Source organism: Moschus berezovskii, chromosome 15 (assembly GCF_049115385.1).
Source record: "Moschus berezovskii isolate FMDL1 chromosome 15, NW_MosBer_1.0, whole genome shotgun sequence".
NCBI classification, from domain to species: domain Eukaryota; kingdom Metazoa; phylum Chordata; class Mammalia; order Artiodactyla; family Moschidae; genus Moschus; species Moschus berezovskii.
The window spans coordinates 56454899-56477699 of record NC_142474.1 but is presented as its reverse complement, the minus strand read 5'-3'; the positions used below and the strand labels follow the sequence as shown (position 1 = coordinate 56477699).

Below are 22801 nucleotides of genomic sequence, written 5' to 3'. Positions count from 1 at the left end.
CAGGATACAAGAATAAAAAGCTAGGAACAAAGCAAATTCCTGGTCTGTCTTTGCCAGCATGTCTTCCTTCTTGGAAATGAGCTGAAAGATAGCCTCCCTCCACATTACCAGTCCTTAGACACCATAGTATGGACAGTCTTTGAACCCACAAAGGACTTTAAGTAAGATGTTTGAAAAATCTTGTTTCTCTGATGTTTAATCTTTCAGATTATAACTCACTACATGGAAGTAATTTATATTTGTGTTATCTGCTTCCTGTGGGACTGCAGAGATTGGCAGGCTTTTTTTCTTGTTGTCTTGTTCTGTTTTTGGTGATTTCACTTAGCTTAAGAGTTGTTTGAGGGCTTCCCTGATGGCTCAGTGGTAAAGAATCTGCCTGCCAATGGAGGAGACATATGTTCAATCCCTGGGTCAGGAAGATTCCACATGCCTCGGAGCAACTTAAGCCTGTGTGCCACAACTGTTGAGCCTGTGTTCCAGAGCCGGGGAGCCACAACTACTGAAGCTTGCACACCGTAGAGCCTGTGCTCCACAAGAGAAGCCACCGCAACAAGAAGCCTGTGCACTGCAACTGGAGAATAGCCCCCACTCGCCACAACTAGAGAAGGCCTGTGCACAGCTGTGAAGACCTGGGGCAGCCAGGAATAAACAATTAAATAAAAATTTAGAAATGTTTAATCATATCATAGCCAACCACTATTTTTTTTTTTTTTTAATTTTCTTAGGGACTGAAGAGGTTAATGACCATTTGCCAGAAGCACTTTCCTACAGATCCATCAAAATGTGTGGAGTACAATGCGTTATGATATGTGTGCGGTGGGTAAATATCAAGAAAAGCTTAAAGAAGCCTGGCACAGACTTCTGGAATTGCCACCAATTGCAGTGAGGGAAGAAGGAAAACGGAGTTTGTGGTCTCTGAGTTCTACCTAATGCAGCTCTTGGTTTTAAGAACCTGTGTTGACTGTCATGTCACATCTGACTGCAGAGTGATTTTTGTGTCTTACTTTTAAGTAGTCAAAAAACTCAGTACTAAAGACTTTCCCCAATGATTTAAATGTGTAAATTTAAAACAGTCACAGAACATGGTTTAAAATAACTTTTCCCCTCTAGACCTAAAAGTTGCAATGAGAGGATTTAAGAGGAACATTTGAGGATGGGCTTAATGATTTCTGTAAAATATGGTGATTTTCACATTGCCTTTTATGTTGTGTTTATAGAGAAATATTTTTATATTCTTCAACAAAAATACGGAACCATTTAATGAACCTTGATCGTCCTTAAATGTTGCTTGACTTTTGCCACCTTGCAATATATTTGAATGTAAATGTTTTTACTATTAAGTGTCTATCTTGCATTTTAAAGCTTTTATCCTTTAAAGATATACATTATGGTATTGGTCATCTCTCAGAACAGAATTAACAGGAAGTAGAAGTTTGGAAAACAAAGATGGTGTGTTAAAGGAACAGAAGTTCAAATTCAGTAACCCCAGGCATCAAGGTTTCAAGGTGAGGAAGTGGATTGTCAGGGCTGCTTCTGGCTCTTCTAGAATAGGACTGCCTGCTAATGTCATCCTCCTGAGACCGTGGTAGGTGGCTGGCTCCGCTCCGTCCCGCCGGCCAAAGAGAAGGGTGCTGGACTCTTGTCACTGCCCAAGCTGTAGGGCTTGGTCTGATTTCACTCAAGCGAGGACTTCTTTTGACTCTTGCACAGTGTCACACCCAGATAACTGTGATGAATCCTTGCGCTTTAGAAGTCGAGAGGACTCAGTGGATAGAGGCAGGTGGGCAAATAGAATGGTACTTGACCAGGTGGAGTGGTGCTGGCGGCTCCTGGTGGGAGTGGGGCTCTGACATCAGAACTGCCTCGCCTCAGATTTCAGCAACATAGGCATGTGTATGTCTGTACACCCACGAGCAGGGCACGTCATCTCTCTAAACTTCAGGTTCCTTTTCTCAGATGGTGGTAGTCATCGTCCATGCCTCATAGCATCACTGTTTTGTTTTAAGTAAAATAAAATGTATACACGCTACCTGGCAAATAACTCAGTACTTAACAATTGTGTCCTTGTTGTAGTCGGTAGAGTGAAGACAAAGTAGCTTTCCCGAACCATCGTTAGGACGGTTTGTGCTCACCTCATGATGACAGCCATGCTGCTGGTGGCAGTGTCAGCAGGACTAGTTAGTGGAAGTATTTATTAAGCACTTACTGTAATCCACGCTCTGTAGCTGCTCACACTGTCAGCCATTTCTGAGTTTAGAAGAATCCAGAATGTGGGGCCTGGAGTCAGCTAAGTAAGTGCAGGTGGATTCAATTACTTATTCTGGCCCCTCTTGGAAAGCCTTGAAAGCCAGTTTTGGCCACTTGTGGGGTCTGTGGCTACGCTGGGCTAATTGTGTCCGCTGGTTATTTGCTCGATGATGGCTGAGGCCTGCTGTCCTGAATTGAATAAGTGTTCTTTGCCCTTTACCCCACTTTAGAAAAGCATTTCTTATTAAGTTAATTAGAACTGAATGAAGCTTAGTAGTGCAGTAAGAGACAGACTTTCATAAGATGTGAGAACGATGTAGACTTCAGGTATAGTCTTGTGTAGAACTTGTTTATAAATATTGTTGAATGAATACTTCACAGATCACTTTTTTTAAAATTCATAGGCAGGCCACACCATGGTAGTCAGCTCATTTTGTGTTGTCTTCCCATTTGCTGTGAGTTAATATTCCACCCAGAGAAGAAACTGCATCATGTGACACCAGTACCTTCTAGAACTGATCACCATGGGTAGATGGTTTGAGGGAAAAAAATGTGTAAGGTATTCTGTGGTACTGTGAATGTTAGTCATTTTGGGGCTTGGGTAGAGGGAGGCAGGTTGAAAGGTGTAGATTCCTTGTAGAGAAGTTTTCTATTTCCCAGAAGCTAAAAGTCTTCAGATGACTGTACCTGTCATGGGGGTTTAGTAAAAAATGACCTCTCTCATTCTCCAAATCATGAAAATTATAGTGCAACAGATGCTACATGTTTCTAATTTTTAGCTGTTTTCTAAAACAAGAAAGGCCTATCTTTCGAAATCAGTCACACTCCTGAAATAAGTATATTCTTCTCTTCTTCCCCACCTCCCCAGACTCCTTTCTAAAGGAGTTGTGTCTTTCTGGATTCAAATCTAATAAAACACTGGTTTTCCCTCAAAAGTAAATCCTGTGTTTCTTAGGAGTGTTCTTGCCAACTGCAAAAAGAGCAGTATTTTTCAACATTGCAGTACAGGGCTGTGGCAGTCTGGAGGTCATGGCTATGATTTCAGCCCTTGGGGAAAAACTAGGAAAAGAAAACTGAGGCCAAAAACAATTGACACATAGAGAGGAGAGGGGGGCAGCCCGGATCTTGTAGGAAGACGGGGAAGGTCCCAAGAGACCAGAGCTGGGAAGGTAGCTGTCGCTAGTATGAGCATTTAGGATGCACTGTGTCTCTGAAAAGAATTTGGAGGAATAGAAAATAGGGTTGATTAGCAGTACAACTTCTGAATGTTAAGTTTTTCCTTCTGATGATCTCCTGGCCCCCTTTAGCACTTTAGATTGTCCTTGGATTTGACCACAGTAAATATGGTAGTGGCTTAGCAGTAAAGAATTCGCCTGCAATGCAGGAGACTCGGGTTCTATTCTTGGGTCAGGAGGATCCCCTGGAGAAGGAAATGGCAACACACTCCAGCATTCTTGCCTGAAAAATCCCATGGACAGAGGAGCCTGGCAGGCTGTAATCCACGGGATTGCAGAAGAGTTGGACACAACTTAGCAACTAAACAACAACAACAAATTCTGTAGAAATCCAATTATTTGAAAGACTTTAGTAGATTTGAACTTGTGGATCCTGTCACTGGCTCCTTTTCAGCCCTATAGTAACCTCTTTATTACTTCTAGACCTAGAGCTAAATGGGGCAGATTCGGTGAAAGGGGAGCTTCGGTTGAGATGTGGCGTTCCCTTTGTCTGAATATCTGCAAGAGCGTAACCTTGTGGATCATGCCTCCTTCCTCCCTGTCCTCACCCATGAAGTGCCTCAACTTTATCCCCTAGAAATTTACGGTATGGAGTCGTACTGGGAGGCTTGAACTGAAAGCACTTTCTCACGGCAGGTTTGTGTAAGAGTTTCCAGCTGTCGAGAGTGTGAGGAGCCAGTCCCCAGAGGGTCGCTGTGGGAACAGTGTTAGGGCAACTGGTTTTCATCAGACTCGGCAGTTGGATGGGCTGAATTCTGACTATGTACTAGTTCGTCCTGGTTAACAGTAACCTTAAAATCTTTTGAAATTTAAAAATAAGTTCTGGTGGTGTAGACTAACTCAAGGGAATGCAGTGTGGTTGGCAGTTGTCGCTGTGGTGTGAACTGACCCCTTTCAGAATTTTGGACACATAGTCATTTAAAATATATACATACACACACACACACAGAGTATGTGTGTGTATATATTTTTACATTTACCAAAACAGTTTATTTTGAAAGCACTGATTATTTACTCCTTTTTCCACAAACTCTTATAAACTTGCCCAGACTAATCCTGTGTTGATGGTAATGGTTACTCTTGTTTAACTAGGCCACTTCCTTTTGTTTAGTCTCTCCTCTCTGTCCGTAAGCACCCACTTTGAAATCATTGTCAGCTTTCTCCCAGCATTCAAGATGAACACATACTTTGACCACGGAGGGCAGCTAAGAAGGTTTGAGCTGCTTTTTGAGTGTCACTGGTGATCACCAAGGCATTCAGCAAGCTTCCTGCCATGACACTCAGGAGTCATCTGCACACCTGGCTCTGCTTGCCCTCAACTCCCAGGGTTGACAGCTTGCTAAAACCAAATTGCCTTTACTCTCCAACTTGCTCTTCCCTTGAGACTTAGGAGACATCACGAACCATTAGCATTGTGCTTTGAGCCTGATTTCGGTTTTGCCGTCTCATACAGCGGGAGGATTAAAGTTGTGGCTTTGAGATGCTTTGACCATAGCTCAGCAATAGGCCATGACAAATAGGTGGGACCCAGTATCACCTGTGTGTATTCCCTGACCATGCCATGAGCGGTGCGTTCTTAGTTTTTCTTTCTGTTGTGTTTCTTTTAAAAATATGCTGGCGTGACTCTAAAGTGGCTTACAACTCGTTAATGTGTTGTGACCGGCAGTTTGAAAACCACAGATTAAAAAGAATTATCAGAGTTACAGAAGGAAGTGACCTGGTGAATGAATTTAGGGCAAAAGAACTCTTTATTTCTTCTTTTTATTTATTTTTTAATAGAGAACACTTAGCTCTCAAGGTTTATGTGGAATTTGGCATATTATAAAACCTTGAGTACTTCAGTTGTTAATATTTTTGAAGCAGTAATTCTTAGGAGAACCTCCAGGACAGGCCTCATGTAAGAAAATTGAAGGTAAGAATAGGTGACTACCTTGGCCTGGCTATACATTGTGTAAAGCAAGAATAAACAAAGATATTGTAAAATATGAGATTGTTTAAACTATGAGTTAGGGTTGAGGCAGAGAGAGATAGCAGGAGTCTAGTATTAATCAGTTACCTGTTGAGGGTTTGTTTAGCCCTTTGAAGATTATTTCCCAAGACTCGCAGCTAGATTACATTTCCTTCATTGTAAAGTTTTATTCAGTTGTAACATATACAGCAAAGTGGACACATCAGAAAGATACCATATAATACAACTTTTTCGGAGTGAAACTGTCTCAAAGTAACTATCATCCAAGTCAGGAAAGATAATGTTATTAGTGCCCCAGAAATCTCTTCATGCCTCGTCAGGACAGAGCCATGGCCTTGATTTCTGCTGTCATCATTAAAAAAAACATCTTTCTTGATTGGATGCATGTACTGTAAGATTCACCCAATCAAAGGGTACAGTAGTCTTTAGAATATTCAGAATTGTGCAGGGTGCAGCACATGTAAATGTAGAACATTGTCATCACTCCGAAAGAAACCCGGGACCCATTAGCAGTCATTCCCCGTGTGAGTTAGTTTGCTTGTTGTTGTTTGTTTGACGGCACCAGGTCTTAGCTGTGGCAGGCAGGATCTTTGATCTTGGTTGCAGCAGGTAGGATCTAGTTCCCTGACAGGGTTTTGAACCCGGGCCCCCTGCGGCTTCTTAGCCACTGGACCACCAGGGAAGTCCCTCGTTGTGATTTCTTTGATTCTCATTTCTCTATCCCATTCTACATTTGATAGACATTTGAGTTGTCTCCACTTTGGGTATGAATGCTGTACATGTATTTTTTGGTGAATTATAAATTTCTTTAGGGTCTGTATGAAGTTGAGAAATGTTTGGGTATGTGTGTACCCAGAAGGTAGTGCCAAAGAGTTTTCCGAAGGGCTTGTGCCAGTCCACAGTGCCACGTGCGGGCATTGAGGGGTCTAGGCCCTTTTGGAATGTCCTCGGTCATCCCCACTTCAGCTCTTCTGACGGGTTAACATGGTACCATGTTGTGGTTTCAGTTTGCGTTTTGCTGAGGAAAATTAAGTGGAGCATTTTTCATATGTACTTCGTGGCCATTTGGATTTTAACCTTTGTGAAGTTTCTGTTCAAGATTTTAATTTTGTCCACTTTTATCTACTGAATTCCTGGCCTTTTTCTTACTGACTTAACATAGTTCCTTATATATTCTGGCAGAGCCCTGTGTTCAGTATACGTTATAAATACTTCTGCTCTGTACCTTGACTTTATGTTAGCTTTTCTATGCATAGTGTTAGTCGCTCAGTCATGTCCGACTCTGTGTGACCCCATGGACTGTAGCCCTCCAGGCTCCTCTGTCCATGGGATTCACCAGGCAAGAATACTGCAGTGGGTTGCCATTCCCTTCTCCATTTCCCTGCATAGGGGAAATAATCTTATCACTAGCTCAGATATTGACATAACCTTTGTCAGCTATCTTTGCCAGATAGATTTTATAAAAAATCATGTGAATCCTAAATACTATAATCTTTGCATAGTGCAGTGCCTGCGTATGGGATTTGAGAGAAATAATGTGTTTTTATATTATTGTTAAACTTTGTAGTTGTATTAGATTGCCATTTCATTAAGACTTGGTTTTCATTTCTGCCACATTCTTAAATGTTAAGTGTATCAGCACTCACCTGCATGAGCTCTCTGGATATTGGCACCAGGTTGGTTGAGCTGCAGGGAAACCCAGATCCAGTGAGTATTAGTGGCAGCCCATAGACAGCCAGGTTGTAGAGCAGACAGAGGTCAACCTGTGGTAGAGATTTGTGTCACTTTGTAGGACAGAGGCATCGAGCTCTTGTTCCTCTCTGAGTTACTCCCAAATCTCCACTAGGCTTACGAGTGACTTCGAGAGGCATAAACTCCGGATACCTCTGTGGGTGTGAAAGATATCTGAGAAAATGTATACTTGTGATTCTGTCATTTGGGGAGAAGTGTCTTGGTATGCTTTGATTTGTTAACTACGACCGTTCCTTCTAGGGCAGTAACTAACATTACACAAACTTGAGCCAAAAAGGTATGTATGGTTTTTGTCCTTTATAGAAAATTGCTTTTTGACTGACAGCCTCTTCCCTGCACCGGCCACACCCTGCTTTGGGATGAGGCTCTGTAGACCGTGTTTCTCCTCTGTGACTGGCTTTGTGTTAGGTTCTACCGATCATGGGCCACGTGGGAGACAGGAGCCCCGAGGAGGGAGGGAGGCCCTGTTCCTCCGTGTTCACCACCTGAACCCAGTGGTGGTGGCCCAGCCGCGGGCCTGCATTCCTAGAGGAGGTGGTCCCTGCTCACAGGTTCTCCACACTTTTGTAGAACCACCGCAGCACCATCAGCAAGTGCTCCTCTCCAGACATTTGAATCCTAGCTCTGTGGGGTCCCGCCAAGTTCCTGAGGCGCCCGAGCCACCTGAGCAGCATCCAGGCCTCAAAAGTTTGATTCCCAGCTCCTCAAACCTCTGAGTCTTTCTTCAGAGTCCCTTGTCTTTGTTTCCAGCCCTGAGACCAGCGGCTTTTCCTGTGGTTCTCACCTCTGCAATACCTCCGGGTCCCCCCTTTCCTGTCACCTCTTCACTTTCTGGTTAACAGTCCTTTCTGTTACACTCTTTCTGTTAAAATAACTGACATGCTCGGCCTCCGGATTGAACAGGCAGCCAGACTTCTGGTTCCTGCTTGAGGGGAAGTGTGACGGGTCCCCTTCCCACAGCCGTCAGCTCAGGTTGGCTTCCCTCCAGCACACGTGGACTTTGCTCCCAGATCGTGGGGTTCACCCCAAGCGTGGAGAACCAAGATGCCGGGGAGACTGGTGTTTTACCTCCTGTCTGGCCGTGAAGTCCTGTCCTCGTGCCCTCTCCCTTTAGTTCCCTCTCTGCTCTGCCTCAGTCTCTTCAACACCTTCCCTCCGATAGTTCCTCTGCTTCCTTCTACTTCCTCGGCATCTTCCTGGCTTTGCTCTTCTCCGTAATCCATCTGGAGTCCATCCATACCACTCCAACTCCTCACCGGGACCGTCTTCTCTCTTCCTGTTGTCCGCCGGTCACACTGCCCATACAACCCGGGCCAGGCTCACTCCATCGGCCGCCCGCCCCCTGCATGCTGCTGGAGGGGATTCCCACCCCGTGTCGAGTGTCCTCGGGCACCGAGAGAGGCCTGGAGCTTGCACCCCACCTCCTCTCCTCTCGGGGCTGTTCTCCCTGGAACTGCTGCATCCTGATCCTCCGTCCTTCCCTTGTCATCTGGAAGGTGGCCTCACCTAGTTTTCCTCACAGCAGGTGGAACATGGACGCAGGCCTAAGGTCAGCTGCTGCCTCCACACTCACCAACTCTTCTTATCTTACTTGAAGGAAAGGTGTATCCCCACCTGTCATAGGCTGAATCTGAATCTTCCACTGACCAACCTTGCTTTCTTCCAACCTTCTAATGTGTTATATAATTTATTACCTCTCTCCCTCCACCTCCAAGAGAACAAGGGCAGGGATTTCACATCCATTTGGTTGGCTGCAGATGCGACAAGGACAGGAGGTCATCATGGGTGAGTCCAAGGATTTGGGCCTGAGTCCTGGGAGATTGGAGGTGCCTCTAACTCAGCTGGGCGAGGTCACTGATGCAGCAGATTTGGAGGGCAGCTCAGAAATTCACTTCCAGACGTGTTAGCACATTAGACATCCACGTGGAGCTGTTGAGTGGGCTGCAGGATATACAAGTTTCAGAGAGGAGGTCCAGGGAGAAGTACAGATGTCCTTAGCACACAGATGACATTTTAAACCATGGACATGAGGAGAGCTACAGGAAGTGACTGCACGCTGAAGCTTGAACTGAGCTCTGGGACACTCCAGCATGTAGACCTCGGGGAGATGGAGTAAAAGCCATCAAGGAGCTGGGCAGAAGCCCCGACTGTGATAAGGAGGAAAAACCAGAGGATGTCCTGTCCTGGATTCAAGTGACAAGAGTCTTTCCATGAAGGAAGCAAGAGGGATCAGCCATGCCCAGTGCTGCTGGTAAGTCACCTAACATGTGAACGGAGAATTAACCCTTGCATTTGGCCATGTGGGAAGTCATCCTTGACCTTGATAAGGGGGTTTTGGTAGAGTGGGAGGAAGGGAAGCATTACTAGAAAGGGTTTGATGGAAAATAGGATGAATGGGTGAAAAAAGGAAACTACTTGTTTATGGGGATAAAGATTTATGGAGAGTAAAGCGGGTTTCTGATGAAAAAATAAATTTTGGTGCAACTGCACATGTATGAACCTTATCAGCTAGCCTGTTGAACTGCAGGTTCATCCTCCTAAATTGCAGTACAGGCCCTTCAGCTCTTACCTGGATAGATACTGACTGTGCTGGGAGTGGGACTCTGTGCAAGGCAGAGAGGTTGTGCCTCTGTCCGGTCAGCTTGGGTCTGCTATCTCACCAGGCAGCCTCTTGAACGAGAGATCCCTGAGGGATCCCACTGACACACTTGCTTTTCTCCTATCTACCGGGCTTCCTATGGGTTGGTTGCTTGATGATAGAGCTTAATAGGAGACAGTAGACCTTATTTATTTCCTGAGCAGCGACAAGTTTAGATGTAAAAGACTTATTAACAGAAGATCCTATTTGTTTGAAATCAGTATTGATTATCTTTTGATAGGAGGCCCTGGTAGCTTTGCCAAGGACAGACAGGCTTCTGTGTAAGATGCTGTCTTAATGGGCTCGCTTCCAGACGTGCTTTGAGCCCGTTCTCAGGGGCTTGTTTCCTGGGAGTGTTAGCCCACACTGGCAGCAGATGCTTCAGCCAGGCTCTCCGTCCTGGGGTGCTTTTGCCTGTGAGATTTCTAGTTCCGTGCTAGTGAGGAGGTGCAGTGTGGGTTAGGGGGCCAGGGTGTGATGGCAGCAAAGGCTCCACTAAGTCAGCCCGTTACCGCTGTGTCCCTCAGTGCAGGGCTTTGTACCTGTGGGCCCAGCGGGCTGTTGCTTTGGTGATAGGATTTGGAGGGTGGGGGATGGAGTCTGAGCTGTGGTATGATAAACAGCAGTGGGAGGAAAGAGGTTGAGCTGCCTGCCCGTCTCCTCAGTTGGCCTGTCAAAAAAAGGAGCCCGATAAGGACACAGGCAACTGAATTACAGCTCCCTGGAGTGTGCATAGGCATTGATCAGTTAGACACAAACAGAATGTCCAAGAGGCAGCTGAGATCTTTTCATTTTGAAAATGCTTTAATAAGTGTTGACAACACTGTTTTGCAAAATGTAAAGGTACTATACAAATTCTTAATACAAAAAGAATAAATTAAAAGCAGATTTCTTTTTAATTCTGCAACTTTGTCTACAACATACATCTTTGTCATTGATTACAGTTGAACAGAATCCAGTAAAATCATCTTACATGCTCTACAAGTCAGTTTCAGGAGCAACCTAATCCTTTCCTCCCCATTATTAAACTAGAGTCCGTTTTACACAACTTGTAATAAACTATTGACGTGAATGTATATGTAAAACTTTACACCTAGTTAATTAAGCAGTAACTGGTCATCTGATAGCACCTGGATGGGGTTTGCTCTATGAAGAACTAAACTAATACTGAATGAAAACAAAATGGAATTTGAACAGTTTCAACACTCACCTGCATATAAGAAAATTAAAAAGCCCACCTGTCTCACAAAGTCTGATGTAGGTGTTTTCACCAGCCTTCTGGCTAAACAGGCAGTTTCTTACACGTATCCAAAGAATCCAACAGGGACTTTATATCAGACCAGGGTTTTGTATTTCATCTTAGTTTGCTTTAAAGAAACAGGGAAATACAAAGAGCTTGCCAGTGCTTGTGTACAATAACTATAGCACTTCCCACCACACTGATCATTAATCATGTCAGTCTCACAGGACCAACACTTTATGTACATCTTGTAGGAACATGAATGCAGCTCAACAGTAAAACCTGTTTTACTTAATCTCCATCTTTGCTACCAGACTATCAGGATGTTTGTCTGAACTGTAATTCCACCCCCCTTCCCCACCTCCACTCCTTTCTGCCTCCTGAATCCCAAACCCACGTGTTGAGAGAGAATTTTTGTCTGTCATTCCTTATAACCCAGCTGGGCAAAAAACTTGGTCGAGCTGACTTCCAACTTGATTTCAAACTACTGTCCATGTTGTATGCCCTGTAGCCATATAAGCTTGTCACCTCCTCTAGGTCCCTTTTGACTTTTAACTCTGGCTCAGGGTTCAGTTTGATTATTTGGGCATCTTCTTTTGGGAGAAAGAATCTGGCCTCATAGACTTGTTTCCAAATGGGAAGGGGAAAAACTTGCTGTTTGTTAACTCTTGATTGTTAACTCTTGACTGTCTAAGTAAGAGCAACACTGCTCCCCCCATGTCAATCCCCAGAGTCCTTTAATAACATTATCATCAATTTTATTTACCCTGCAGGGTCTACCCCCAGAGTGTTCTGTGAATATTACTCCCTTCCGCAAGCTGGTATCACCAACGCAGCCAGGAAATTAGGCCCTGAACCGTCCTGACTGGCCCCAGCTCGCTCCATGCCCCAGAGGAGTCCCACAGTGCAGCGGGGGAAACACCCTGCAGTGGGGGAAACACCTTGGCTGTTGCATTTTTAACCACTGGTAAGTATCCATTCCTACCCTCCTGGTCTGGTAGAGTCTATTGTTATTCTTGGATTGCATAATCATTAAAAAAAAAAAAAAGACTTTTCTTTTTACGCTAAAGCTAGCTTCAGTTCTGCTTACCCACAAATCTACAGCCAACCCAGCTCCTATCTGGCTGTCCACTGCCTTTCCAATAGGAAGAGTCATTATAAGTGAGAAAAAAAATTAATCCCCCCCCCGCACCTCCCCTCAACTTGCGCCAGGTAAGCACAGCGTCCCATCTCTGTGGAGACCGTGTTTGTGCCATTTGAAACAAGCCAACTCAGAGTGTGCACTTGTTAGTATTAGAAAAGTATTTTGAGGCCTTTGAAGAAACAGATGGCTTTCCAGTTGTATATTGAGCATAGCTCAACACACATGTAAACGGGCAGCTCCCACACACCTGTTTTCTCTCTTCCTTTTTTGGTACCTGCAGACCAATGTGATACATCAAGGTAGCTGATGGTGTCACAGGCATCCGGGCCCTCTGGGAGCTGATATGTTTTTTCAACCCTGCTCTGCCTGCCAGCTAGTAGACACGTGAGTACAATCTTCCTATCTAAGGGCATAGTTGGGTTCTTGGAAGTGACACATTGGTCACCGGGTGCTGAGAGACGTCGGATCTGAGCTCTTTGTCACACAAGTGCTAACAAACAGAAAATGGGCCATGACAGGTAGATACTTTAATGGATTGTAATGTGCTTTTTTTCCCTTGGCTTCCCATAAAAAATCAAATGAAACACCTTGTGCGAAAAAATAGGATACACTTTTACTGGCTGTTTTAATGAGAGAGAACCACTTTTGGCAACCGTCACCTTACGCTTCCTGCAGGTCCCCAGAGGAAAGCAGCTCTGTGTCTTGGACTGAACCCCCATGCAGGCCGGGGCAGAGCGGACGCTCTGTTGCTCCCCACGGGGCTGTTCTCCTTCGCATCCAGGCTCATGGAGATCCAAGTCAGCAATGCTAGCTGGGGTCTCTCCGACTTGCCCATCACATTGGGTGAGTTTTCAGGCTCTCGGTGGAGAGGGAGGTGAATGTTCAGGGAAGGGTTACAGAGGGGGACACGTCACAGATGGTCGACTTCCATGTGTGGGATGTGGTAGCAGTTGAGGATTTGAGAGATTTCACTGCAGAAGGAATGTCTTCCTCTTGGGCCCTCTTAATTTTTTTGTGTTTTTATTTTTTTAAATCTTTGGCAGCATAGAACTGATTGTGATCCTCGGATGCATCTCTGACGTGTTCAGCTTCCTGTTTCCGTTCTCCCCCTCCCCCAACAGCCATTCCTCCTAGGAGATACGTCAGCTGAATATTCCCCTGAGGCAGCCTCTTTACAACATGCTTGGATGGCCTACAGGTGGCAGGTGGGCCTCCGCTTCCCTAGTCTTTCTGGATCACCCTGTACTAAGTCCCTTCCCTGGTCTCTCCAGTGCCACTGGTCCACAGGAATCCATGCCAACCAGCTTCCCCGCCGGTTCCTGGCCTGGGGGCTGTCACGGAGGGGTGGGGGGGCACCAAAGATGCCATTGAGGACTGGTGCCTGGCTCTCTGGGCAAGAGAGCCAGGGGACACACAGTGGGACCGGAACCTTCCAGAATGTCTCCTCAGTCAGGTTTTTTGAGGGTGAGGGGTTGCGGAGACGGGAGAAAAAAAGTGCTGAGGGCTGAAGCTGGTGCAGGGAGACAGTGCGTCTGGGTAAGGCAAATGAGAGGCAGTGAGGTGATCTCAGAATGGCGGTGAGGCGGTCAGGTGGAGGCCGGCGGGCTCACACAAGGGTCCCGGGCTTGGCTTTTTCCTGCCCGTACCACTGGACATCAGCTAGTTCTGGATAGAGGGAAGAGTCCAGGAAGCAGCTGTCACCGTAGCTCCTGCAGGGACCCAAGGAGAAGAGGAGACCGTTAGTGGGGAATGACACTTTGCAGCGTGCATTCAGAAGGACGTGTTCACAGGGCCTGGGACAGTGCTGTGTACAGCAGACTCTCGGGGACTGGAAACCTCCTTGACCATCTGTGGAGGGAGAGGGAGCTAATGTGCAGCAGTCCTCAGGCTCAGGTGCATGTGGGAGTCACCTGGGAACCTTCAAAACACTCCTGTCCAGGTCCCATTAGCTTAATTGGTCTGGGGTGTGCTTGTGTGTCAGGAGCTTTCAAAGCCCCCAGGTGACTCTCTGTGCAGCCAAGGCCTGGAACCCCTCGGGCTGGATTCCTTAGAATTCTTTTCTTCTCAGAATAGTTGCTTGGTTTGTCCTCCCTCAGACCCCAGGCATAACTAAGTTTACTAGATTTTTATTCTGTCCTGGAAGCACATTTGAAGTGGCAGGTTTCCCTGTAGTGAAACTGAGGTGGTATTTTTGAATGGTGTCTTAAATGCTGTTTACTTGATAACATGTATTGTGTGATCAAAAAAGTATTGAAAATATATATAAAGTGTATAGAAAGGACATTAAAGAAGATTTTCAGGTACGTGTCACGATGCAGGTTGGGTGGAGGAACGGTCATCCGTGGGTATCTGGAGGGGATTGGGTCCAGGAGCCCCCTGGATCCCAAAAGTCCAAGGATGCTTGAGTCCCTGATGTAAGGACAATGGGCCCGTCATAGCTGCGGTTCCTCTTCAGCAGATATGGAGGGCTGGCTGACTGTGCATTTATTGGAAAAAATATTAGTGGACCTGTGCAGTTCACATCTGTGGTGTTCAAGGGTCAGCTGCAGTTCTTACATATCAAGAGGCCATCACAGGGCTATGTTAAAGCCCAGAATCATTACTTGGCATCATTCCTGGGAAAAACAGTCCCTCTGCACTCATCCTGAGCTAGCTCTTCCAGGGCAAGATGAAGATCACACCTCATCTTAGTGAATATAGGCCTGAATTTGCCCAGGAGGCTCCCAGAGGCTGGTTCAAACAAGCAGCCATGCCCCCTGAGGAAAGGGCTCCTGCCTTCCTCTCCCTGTCCTGCTGCCCGCAGGCCCTGACATGGGGATGGCTGACCTCTGCGCCTTGTGTGGAAGCAGCATAGGCAGGATGGCCTGGATCACCTTTTGCGCTCTTCCTTCGTGCTGAACTTCTACTTCTAGTAACCAGAGAGTTCGCTTGTGCTGATTCCAAACCTGCAGGCCTCTAACCTCAGCCTTCAGCTTTGAGTAACATTCCTGTGAGTGACACTGGTCGGGGCCTCTCGGTTAGTAGGTCTGGGTAGTGCTCAGGCTGGATGTTTGAGTTTGACCTCCCAGAGCACATGCTGCTGGGGGTAGAAACGCCTGTCTGAAAACAGCACGAACGTCAGAGGGGATCTCTCCCCGTGCCCGCTGCTGAGCCTTTCCATGCCCAGTGCTGGGGCCGGAAGAAATGCAGACAACAGTGGGTTTAGAGCATGTTTTGCACATCGTGTCCCAGCTGATGACTGAGAAGAAGCCATTATAACCATTTTTCTGTTTGATTTGTTCTCATTTTTCTTGGAACAAGGGGATGAAGGCATTCTGGATTTTGTGAAGGTTTCTCATCTGGCTTTTTTAAAAAACCCATCAATGCGGCAAGACCCAAGGCCTCTGAGAGCATACACAGTGGCCTTTAAAGAGAGTCCTGTGCCTGGATCCCCTAAAATGTATGCTGGGGTTAATATGCTGAAAGGTGCTTCAGAAGCAAAGTGACACCAAGGTCCTCAATTCTGGAACTGGCCGTGGCCATCATCACTGTCTTCAGGCGATAAGTGGCTGACTCCATCACACCCACCCTGCACACTCTCCTGACACAACTGACCTTACCATCGTGCCTGAGGGACTGAGAGACTTTCCGTGGCTGAAGGTGGTTGGACCCCACGTGGACATATGCTGTTTACTGGGGGGTGCTCTCGCTCTGTGTTGACCTGGTGGTGCTCTCCACCAGGGTGTCCCCCCTACCCTCACTGAGGGTAGCCAAGTGGCCCAGGGGGACCAATGGAGTCCTCTAACCCCAGTCACTGATCAGAGATGGGCAAGTGACAGTATGGACAAGTGGCATTCTCAGTACAAGGCTGACCACTTCCTCCTGAGGAGGTGACCACCAGGGGCAGGAAGGAAAGGCAGAGATTTTCGAAAAGAGAACCAGCAAGCTCCTTGTTTGCCCTCAGCCGCGAGGCAGGTGCTATCATGCAAAACCCTCTAATTTATAAAAGAACATGCATACATGCTAAGTTGGTTACCGTGCCCTCCCCTCCAGGGGATCTTCCTGACCCAGGGATCGAACCCATGTCTCTTACATCTCCTGTGCTGGCAGGTGGGTTCCTTACCACTAGCTCTACCTGGGAAGCCCTTATAAAAGAACAGTTGGGTCCAAGTCATGTTTCTGGAAGGTGGAATAAATTAAGGTTAGCTGCTCAGTTGTGGAGAAAACACTTAAGGTTTTTCATTCACCTAAGCTCCCCATACCCTTGTTTCTCTTTTTTTCCTTCTGTAAGAATCATCTCCCTGAAGTTTCTAAGAGCTGGCCTGGGTTAGAGTTCCTAGAGGAGACCAGGTGGAACATTCCCATCTCAAAGGCACTGGAAAAGAATGGGAGTTCCTCCAAGAAGGACTTTTCTTTCCTAAATCCAGGTCTTTTACAATGTCTGCACCTCCCCCCTTTTGAGATGAAGAGGAATTGCTTAGGGATTAATAAAAGGTTGGTTGAGCTTTGAATGACTTCTAGAGCTGCATTTCTGTTCTTGTAGAGACTAGGTTTGTAAGACAGGACTGTTTCTAATTCCACAAGGAATTGGGTTGCAACTTGAATGAATGAAGAAGCCAAAAAGATTTTTACTTAGTTGAATTTTTTTTAACAGCGGTGACAGCCTTGGGATCCCAAGAGGACTTCAGAGTCCCAGATTCCTCTGTTTTGGGTTCTCTCCAACTTTATTCCGGATTTGGACAAAGACAGATTGTCTTTCTGGTGAGTACTTTTTTAGTTTTTGAATTAGAGTGTACTTGGTTACATTTAAACATGTAGTTTTCCTGAGAGCAAAATTAAAAATTGGAGGGCATGGGTTGAGCACCCAATGAGAGACAACCATCTCCAGAGCCCAGGCTCCCAGGTAGGAAAACATGGTCACGGCCCAGAAGGGGCAGAAGGTCACTGGCCACCTGCAAGTTAATTGAGTGTAATGAGGAAGCCCTGGTCGGGGGTCCTGACATACAGGGCACCGGCCGTCCACCAGGAAAAGGAAATATCCTGTGAGAAACAGATTGTTAGACCCGAGTCCTGGCCCTCAGTTTACCCCTGAGGCTGTCGAGGATTTTCTCTGCTTTAGGAAAAACTCCACAAATGGATCCCAGTCACATAAATGTTTTAAGACTTCCACCCCACCACCACCTTAGGAACTACCCCCAGCAGTTTTATGTTAAGAAACATTGTGGTGTCTCTGTTTGCACATGGACTGCTCTTACTGAAGATAAACTAGAATAACTAGTGGTCACCAGGAGGAATGTTCCTGTTACACAAGATTGTTCACTTCGGAAGTCCACGTCAAACAAGTGGAGTGGGATGCCTAGCTAAGTTGGTATGATGAAGCTTGCAAAAGGCTTCAAAATTCCCAGATAGCTTCACTGAAACTCACTGCAAAAGGCTAATAAAAAACTTAAAGACACAAGAGGTACCTGAAGTAAGAGTAAAACTTTAACTCCTCCTGCTCCCCTCTGTCCTCCTGGGTTCACTCTGCTTGTCCTCTGTCTGCATCGTCTCTCCACTTTGAAGAGACTGCGTGACTGTAACAAAAGCCTGTCAAGTTAGTGCTTGTACAGACACCCCTAAATCTATCCCCAAAGGAGGACCACCCCCTCTCTGGGCTCTCCCAGGGTTGATGGGACTTCATGGGATTCTCCTATAACTGCTTCCAGTTACTCCCTTCCACAGCCAAGGGGAAACTAACAATAAAATTAATGGAAAACCTTGCTGAATCTCAGTAGCTAGTGAAGCTACACTGTCTAAACCCCACTTGTTCCAGAGCCTGCAGATGGGATCCTGGTCAGTCTGGCAGACAACAGCCAGGGTGAGCATTCTGACCAGAGTCAGTTCTCCTGAATCTGCCTACCATGGCCAGCTGAGAGAGAAAGGTAAACTTTCACATCCCTTCCTTTCCAAATCCAGACAAACCAATTGATCTTTTCTCTCAGGGGCCATTGTTGCCCTCTTGTCTGTCTTGTTTTGTGTCCTGAGAACTTGGTGACTGTCAGGTTGGACGACTACCACAGAAATGTAAATTGCACCTGTTTGTAGCTGAGGTCCTGCCTGACGGGTGCCAGCCCTCAGGGGGAACTGAGTCTTCCCTTTTGGTTATGGGAGTGGCTCTGGATCTGGGAGGATGGTATCCTTGGCACCCTCTTTGGGAATGCCTCTTGCGTCAATGAGGTCTTTCAGGATGGCCAGGAATATTTACTGTTTGTCCTCCTGACAAGATATTTAAAAGGTTGTTTAAGTGGCTCTATGGTCAGAAGTTGGCCAAACTGGAAGCTGATATTCAGAGCCTATTGGGGATAAAGTTCCTAAGTCAAAATGAAACTGTGTACCCAGAGGGAAAGAAAAACATTCCAAAGACAAAGCTCTAAATCTGGAGCCTAGGAATCTTTTGAATTCCATAGTCAATCTTCTTTGTGATCTAAAGAAGCAAACAGAAGATGATATAGTTGGAGGCATGGGACAGCCTGTGATGTCATTCACATTGCAACCTGTCCTTGTCTTATAAACCTAGTCTTTACAAAAATAGAAACGCAGGTTTAGAAGCAAATCAAAGGCTACCTATTCTTTTTATCAATCCCCAAACATACTCCACTCATTTCAGAAGGCTTGCAGACATTTTAAAAGATCTGAATTTAAGAAAGAAAAGTCCTTGAAACTCCCATTTTGAGCAGGTAAGTTTAACTTACTCCAATGTCCAGAAACAGGATTTGGATAAAACAGTTCTTCTATAAACTAGTAAGTTCTGCTTTACTATACCTGTCTCATAGGTAGAATTTTAAAACCAAAGCTTCCCGACCGCTGCATCTGTCTGTGTGTTTGTGTATACACATGGTAGGTTTGTAATGTGTTTCTGCCTCTGACTGGCACTGTATAATCAGTTTGTAAAAAATGCGTCTAGTTGGCTTAAAGAAAAATGATTATCAAATTAAGTATTCTAAAACTCAGAAATACAGAAACTTAACCCAAATATTTTTCAAATTCACATGATCTGGGATAAATCAAGAGCTATGTTACGTTTGTTGGTTTGATCAAAGTAGGTGTGTTAAATATTGATATAATGCAGACATAATTTGATTCTACCTGTGTTTACTAGTCAAATAAGTTCATGTTATCTTGGTTACAAAATGTGTCCGTAAAAAGATAAGACAATGGCTAGCTGTTTAATGGCTAGAGAAATTTTCTAATTAAACATAATTGTTAACAATGAGTAAACAAACAGACAAATAAGTTTTGGTCATGAGCCGTATGTTTTTTGCTGAGTAGAAGTGTTTTCCTGTTGATAAGCAGCTGCCTCTTTTGTAGCAAAGAAATGATTTCAAAACATCCTCCCTATATGGGCCACCCCCATCATTTCTGCACAGTGACTGAGAACTCACTTCACTGGCTGGCAGCCTAAGAACTCTGCAGAGTCCCTGCTTAGGCTGTACAGGCTGCCTTCAGGACAGGACAGAAGACTCATGACATCATTAAAAGCCAATGAGGAGGTGACCAAGGTACTGTCCCTGGGCCTTCTGAATCTGCGGTCCCCTGCCTTTGAAAAACAGATGGTCATTCCCTCTGCCTCATTCTCCACACTCTGACCCTCACATTACCCAACAGAACCTATCAAAAAATCGCTGGTCATCTATTGTCATTTCCTCCTCAGGTTGAAGAAACTTAGGCTGAACAAGATTACAACCTGCCACTGATACCACTCATTCACTGATTCCTGGAGAATACTGAAGGACTCCTGCTCCCCTCCTGGGAAATGACCTTTTCTGGTACTGCTCACCAGCCCCTGCACTGCTAAGCTTGAAAGCCTCTGTCCCATCTGCAAGGAGTCACAGGACCTGAATGGACAGCAGAGCCATCCGCGATCTCACCCTCAGGCTCTCCTGGCAGCAGAAGCAGGTGACGTGAACAGCAGTCCCAAGACGCCGGGCCAGGCCTGCGCAACCTGACTTGATTTCTACCACTTTTCTCCTTTACTGTGAAATTCATGGTGGGGGGTGGGGGGAGGTTATTAACACATTATTGACCAGAGACATATCAATACATTTTTAGAGGGACACAATTAATATCACTGTGAGAAACTGTTAGAGCTTAAAAATTGATCAAGGGTTCATTATACAACTTGTGATTGTCATTATCACATTTTGCTCTGTTAGGTTTCTGTTCCAACCTTGTGTATATTGTAATGTGACATTTTCAAAAATGACACATTGTGAGATTTTGAGTGAAGGATTTCGGAATTTCATAGAATTCAGTGAAGACTTTTATGCAGGTATTTCCTCTGATTGTCCAAGTGACATATATACTAGTGTCTTGGAAGACGGTAGTTCTTCAGAATATAGTTCTGATTCAGAGACATTTAATTAGACCAACAAGGGTGATTGATTCTGATAAAGAAAGTGAACGTGAACTCACAGTGCTGGAGAATGCGCCTTTGCTTCTACAGAAGAGTGGATGGAAGACAACATTTCATGAAAATCAGAAGACTTTACAGGTGTGTCAGATGTTAACTATTGAATGTAATAACCCACAAAGTGTTAGTGAAACAACCATTTTTGGCCAGCCAGATCACCAGCCACAAGCATTAGTTTCTGCAAAACTCCCCTGGTCAATAATGAGTTAACCAGACTCTCCACTTACCTGTTTTCTCTCCTGTTTGCCTGCTTCTGTTCCTCCCTGATCAGGAGGATAACACCTTGCCTGTGTCTCCCAGGTGACTGACTGCCCAGGGAAGAGAACTTTCAGACTCTGGATCTGCCATTTAAAACTCCAATCTGTCCATGATGTCGATAACTTCCTGGTCTGCCTGTAACCTGATTTTCCCCCTATCCTTAGTGCCATCATACACACCACCTGAAGTCCCTTTGATGTCAGCTACAAAGTTAAAACTTTTGCAGCCAAGCTTCCCGGTGCCTCTTTTTACCTTTCTCTCATTAGAACTCATCTTGTCAACTGTAGTACCGTTGTACCCCATTTCCTTATGGTTATTTTAAATCAGACTTCAAAGGATCTGTCTCTTACCTTATGAAAGATGTTATACTAATTAGTTTTATTGTTCAGGTACACGGGACACACTGTCAACTAACTGATGATAAACCTTTTTGGGTTATTTGTATGGATGCATGTTATTAATATAATTAAGTACTCTAGAAATTGTGTGAAATTTCTAGAAATCTACCTTGGTATAACGTTATCAATCATAATTCTGGTTATCTTAAAATGTTGTCTATCACATATCTGGAGAAAAACATCTGTAAGGACACATGCACCCCAGTGTTCATTTTAACACTGTTTACAATAGCCAAGACAAGGAACCACCCTAAGTGTCTATCAACAGGGGAATGGATAAAGATGTGGTACATATACACAATGGACTATTACTCTGCCATTAAAAAGAATGGAATAATGCCATTTGCAGCAACATGGATGGACCTAGAGATTGTCACAGAGTGAAGTAAGCCAGACAGAAGGAGAAATATCCTATGACATCCCTTATGTGTGGAATCTAAAATGAAATGGTAACAAATGAACTTAGAAAACAAGAAATAGACTCACAGACTCAGAGAATGATCTTATGGTCGCCAAGGGGGCGGGATAGATAGGGAGTTTGGGATGGACACGTACACAGTGCCATCTTTAAAATGGATGATCAACAAGGAGCTACTGTACTGCACAGGGAACTCTGCTCAACGTTATGTGGCAGCCTGGATGGGAGGGGTTTGGGGGAGAATGGATACATGTAGTATAAGTATGGCGGAGTCCCTTCACTGTCCACCTGAAACTATCACAACATTGTTAATTGACTATACTCCAGTATAAGATAAAAAGTTTAAAAAAATGTTGTATATCACAGAAATAACATTTCCTTGTCAATTTCATTATTATGAACTCTCATCAGATATTTACCAATGGGCATTTTTAAGTGATTATTTACAGACAGATCTTTTACCCTAATGGTTTTGCAGAAGTGAGATTCATGGAAAGTAACCTACCACAAGCTCTTGATGGCCACATGGCTGCCCAATCACAAGGCATCAAACCTTGGATAGAGATGTCACAACGGATGAAGGCTCCACCTACCTTCTGGTCCCTCCCCTCCTGCGCAAAAGCTGGCAATCTCAAACCAAACTGACTAGGGAGAGAAGTGGCCACCATAGAGGTAAGACTGCTTCCTCCCAAAATGTCAGATCAAGGACATTTCTTTTCATTCCTCCTTCCCTCTCTGACCATCCTTTTCCTAACTCTTACCCTGTGAAGGTTTTTTATGATTCTTCTGTCCATCTTTCTGCTTTGGAGAGCGAATGCCATTGTCCCCACGTCTCAGACCACTGCAAAGGGGGACAAATCCAAACCTCCAGATGACTAAATGATTAACACTGTGATGCTGGTGATTACATACTTCTGCCCATCACAGCTTCTCCCTGATTTCCAGGGCTTTAGTTTCTCTGAATCAAAGCTTAGCCAGCCCCCATCTCTGGCGTGTCCCACTCCTTAACCCTGGGGGTCTGCTTTCTTGTCTCTGGTTATCGACCCAGGGAACCTTGCATCCAGGCTGTGTACA

The 22801-nt window shown here is 45.2% G+C and overlaps 2 protein-coding genes across 47 annotated transcripts in view; one reads left to right on the top strand and one right to left on the bottom strand.

The window, feature by feature from the left end:
* The window catches only part of PRPF18 (pre-mRNA processing factor 18), a 103704-nt gene that overhangs the window by 79836 nt on the left and 1067 nt on the right, over positions 1-22801 (top strand). For 10 of the 42 annotated variants that reach the window (XM_088844118.1, XM_088844117.1, XM_088844115.1 and 7 more), the window contains 5 exons: positions 726-9454; positions 11855-12048; positions 12506-12609; positions 12901-19742; positions 19895-22399. In XM_088844118.1, coding sequence (XP_088700244.1) covers positions 726-806 — 81 coding nt within the window. In that variant the 3' untranslated portion in view covers positions 807-9454; positions 11855-12048; positions 12506-12609; positions 12901-19742; positions 19895-22399. The remainder of the gene's footprint in view (positions 1-725; positions 9455-11854; positions 12049-12505; positions 12610-12900; positions 19743-19894; positions 22400-22801) is intronic. The other 32 variants (XM_088844105.1, XM_088844103.1, XM_088844094.1 and 29 more) reach the window with 32 other exon arrangements.
* The window catches only part of FRMD4A (FERM domain containing 4A), a 520746-nt gene continuing 511740 nt past the window's right edge, over positions 13796-22801 (bottom strand). For all 5 annotated transcript variants that reach the window (XM_055428694.2, XM_055428684.2, XM_055428674.2 and 2 more), the window contains exon 23: positions 13796-13934. In XM_055428694.2, the coding sequence (XP_055284669.1) occupies positions 13832-13934 (103 nt within the window). In that variant the 3' untranslated portion in view covers positions 13796-13831. The remainder of the gene's footprint in view (positions 13935-22801) is intronic.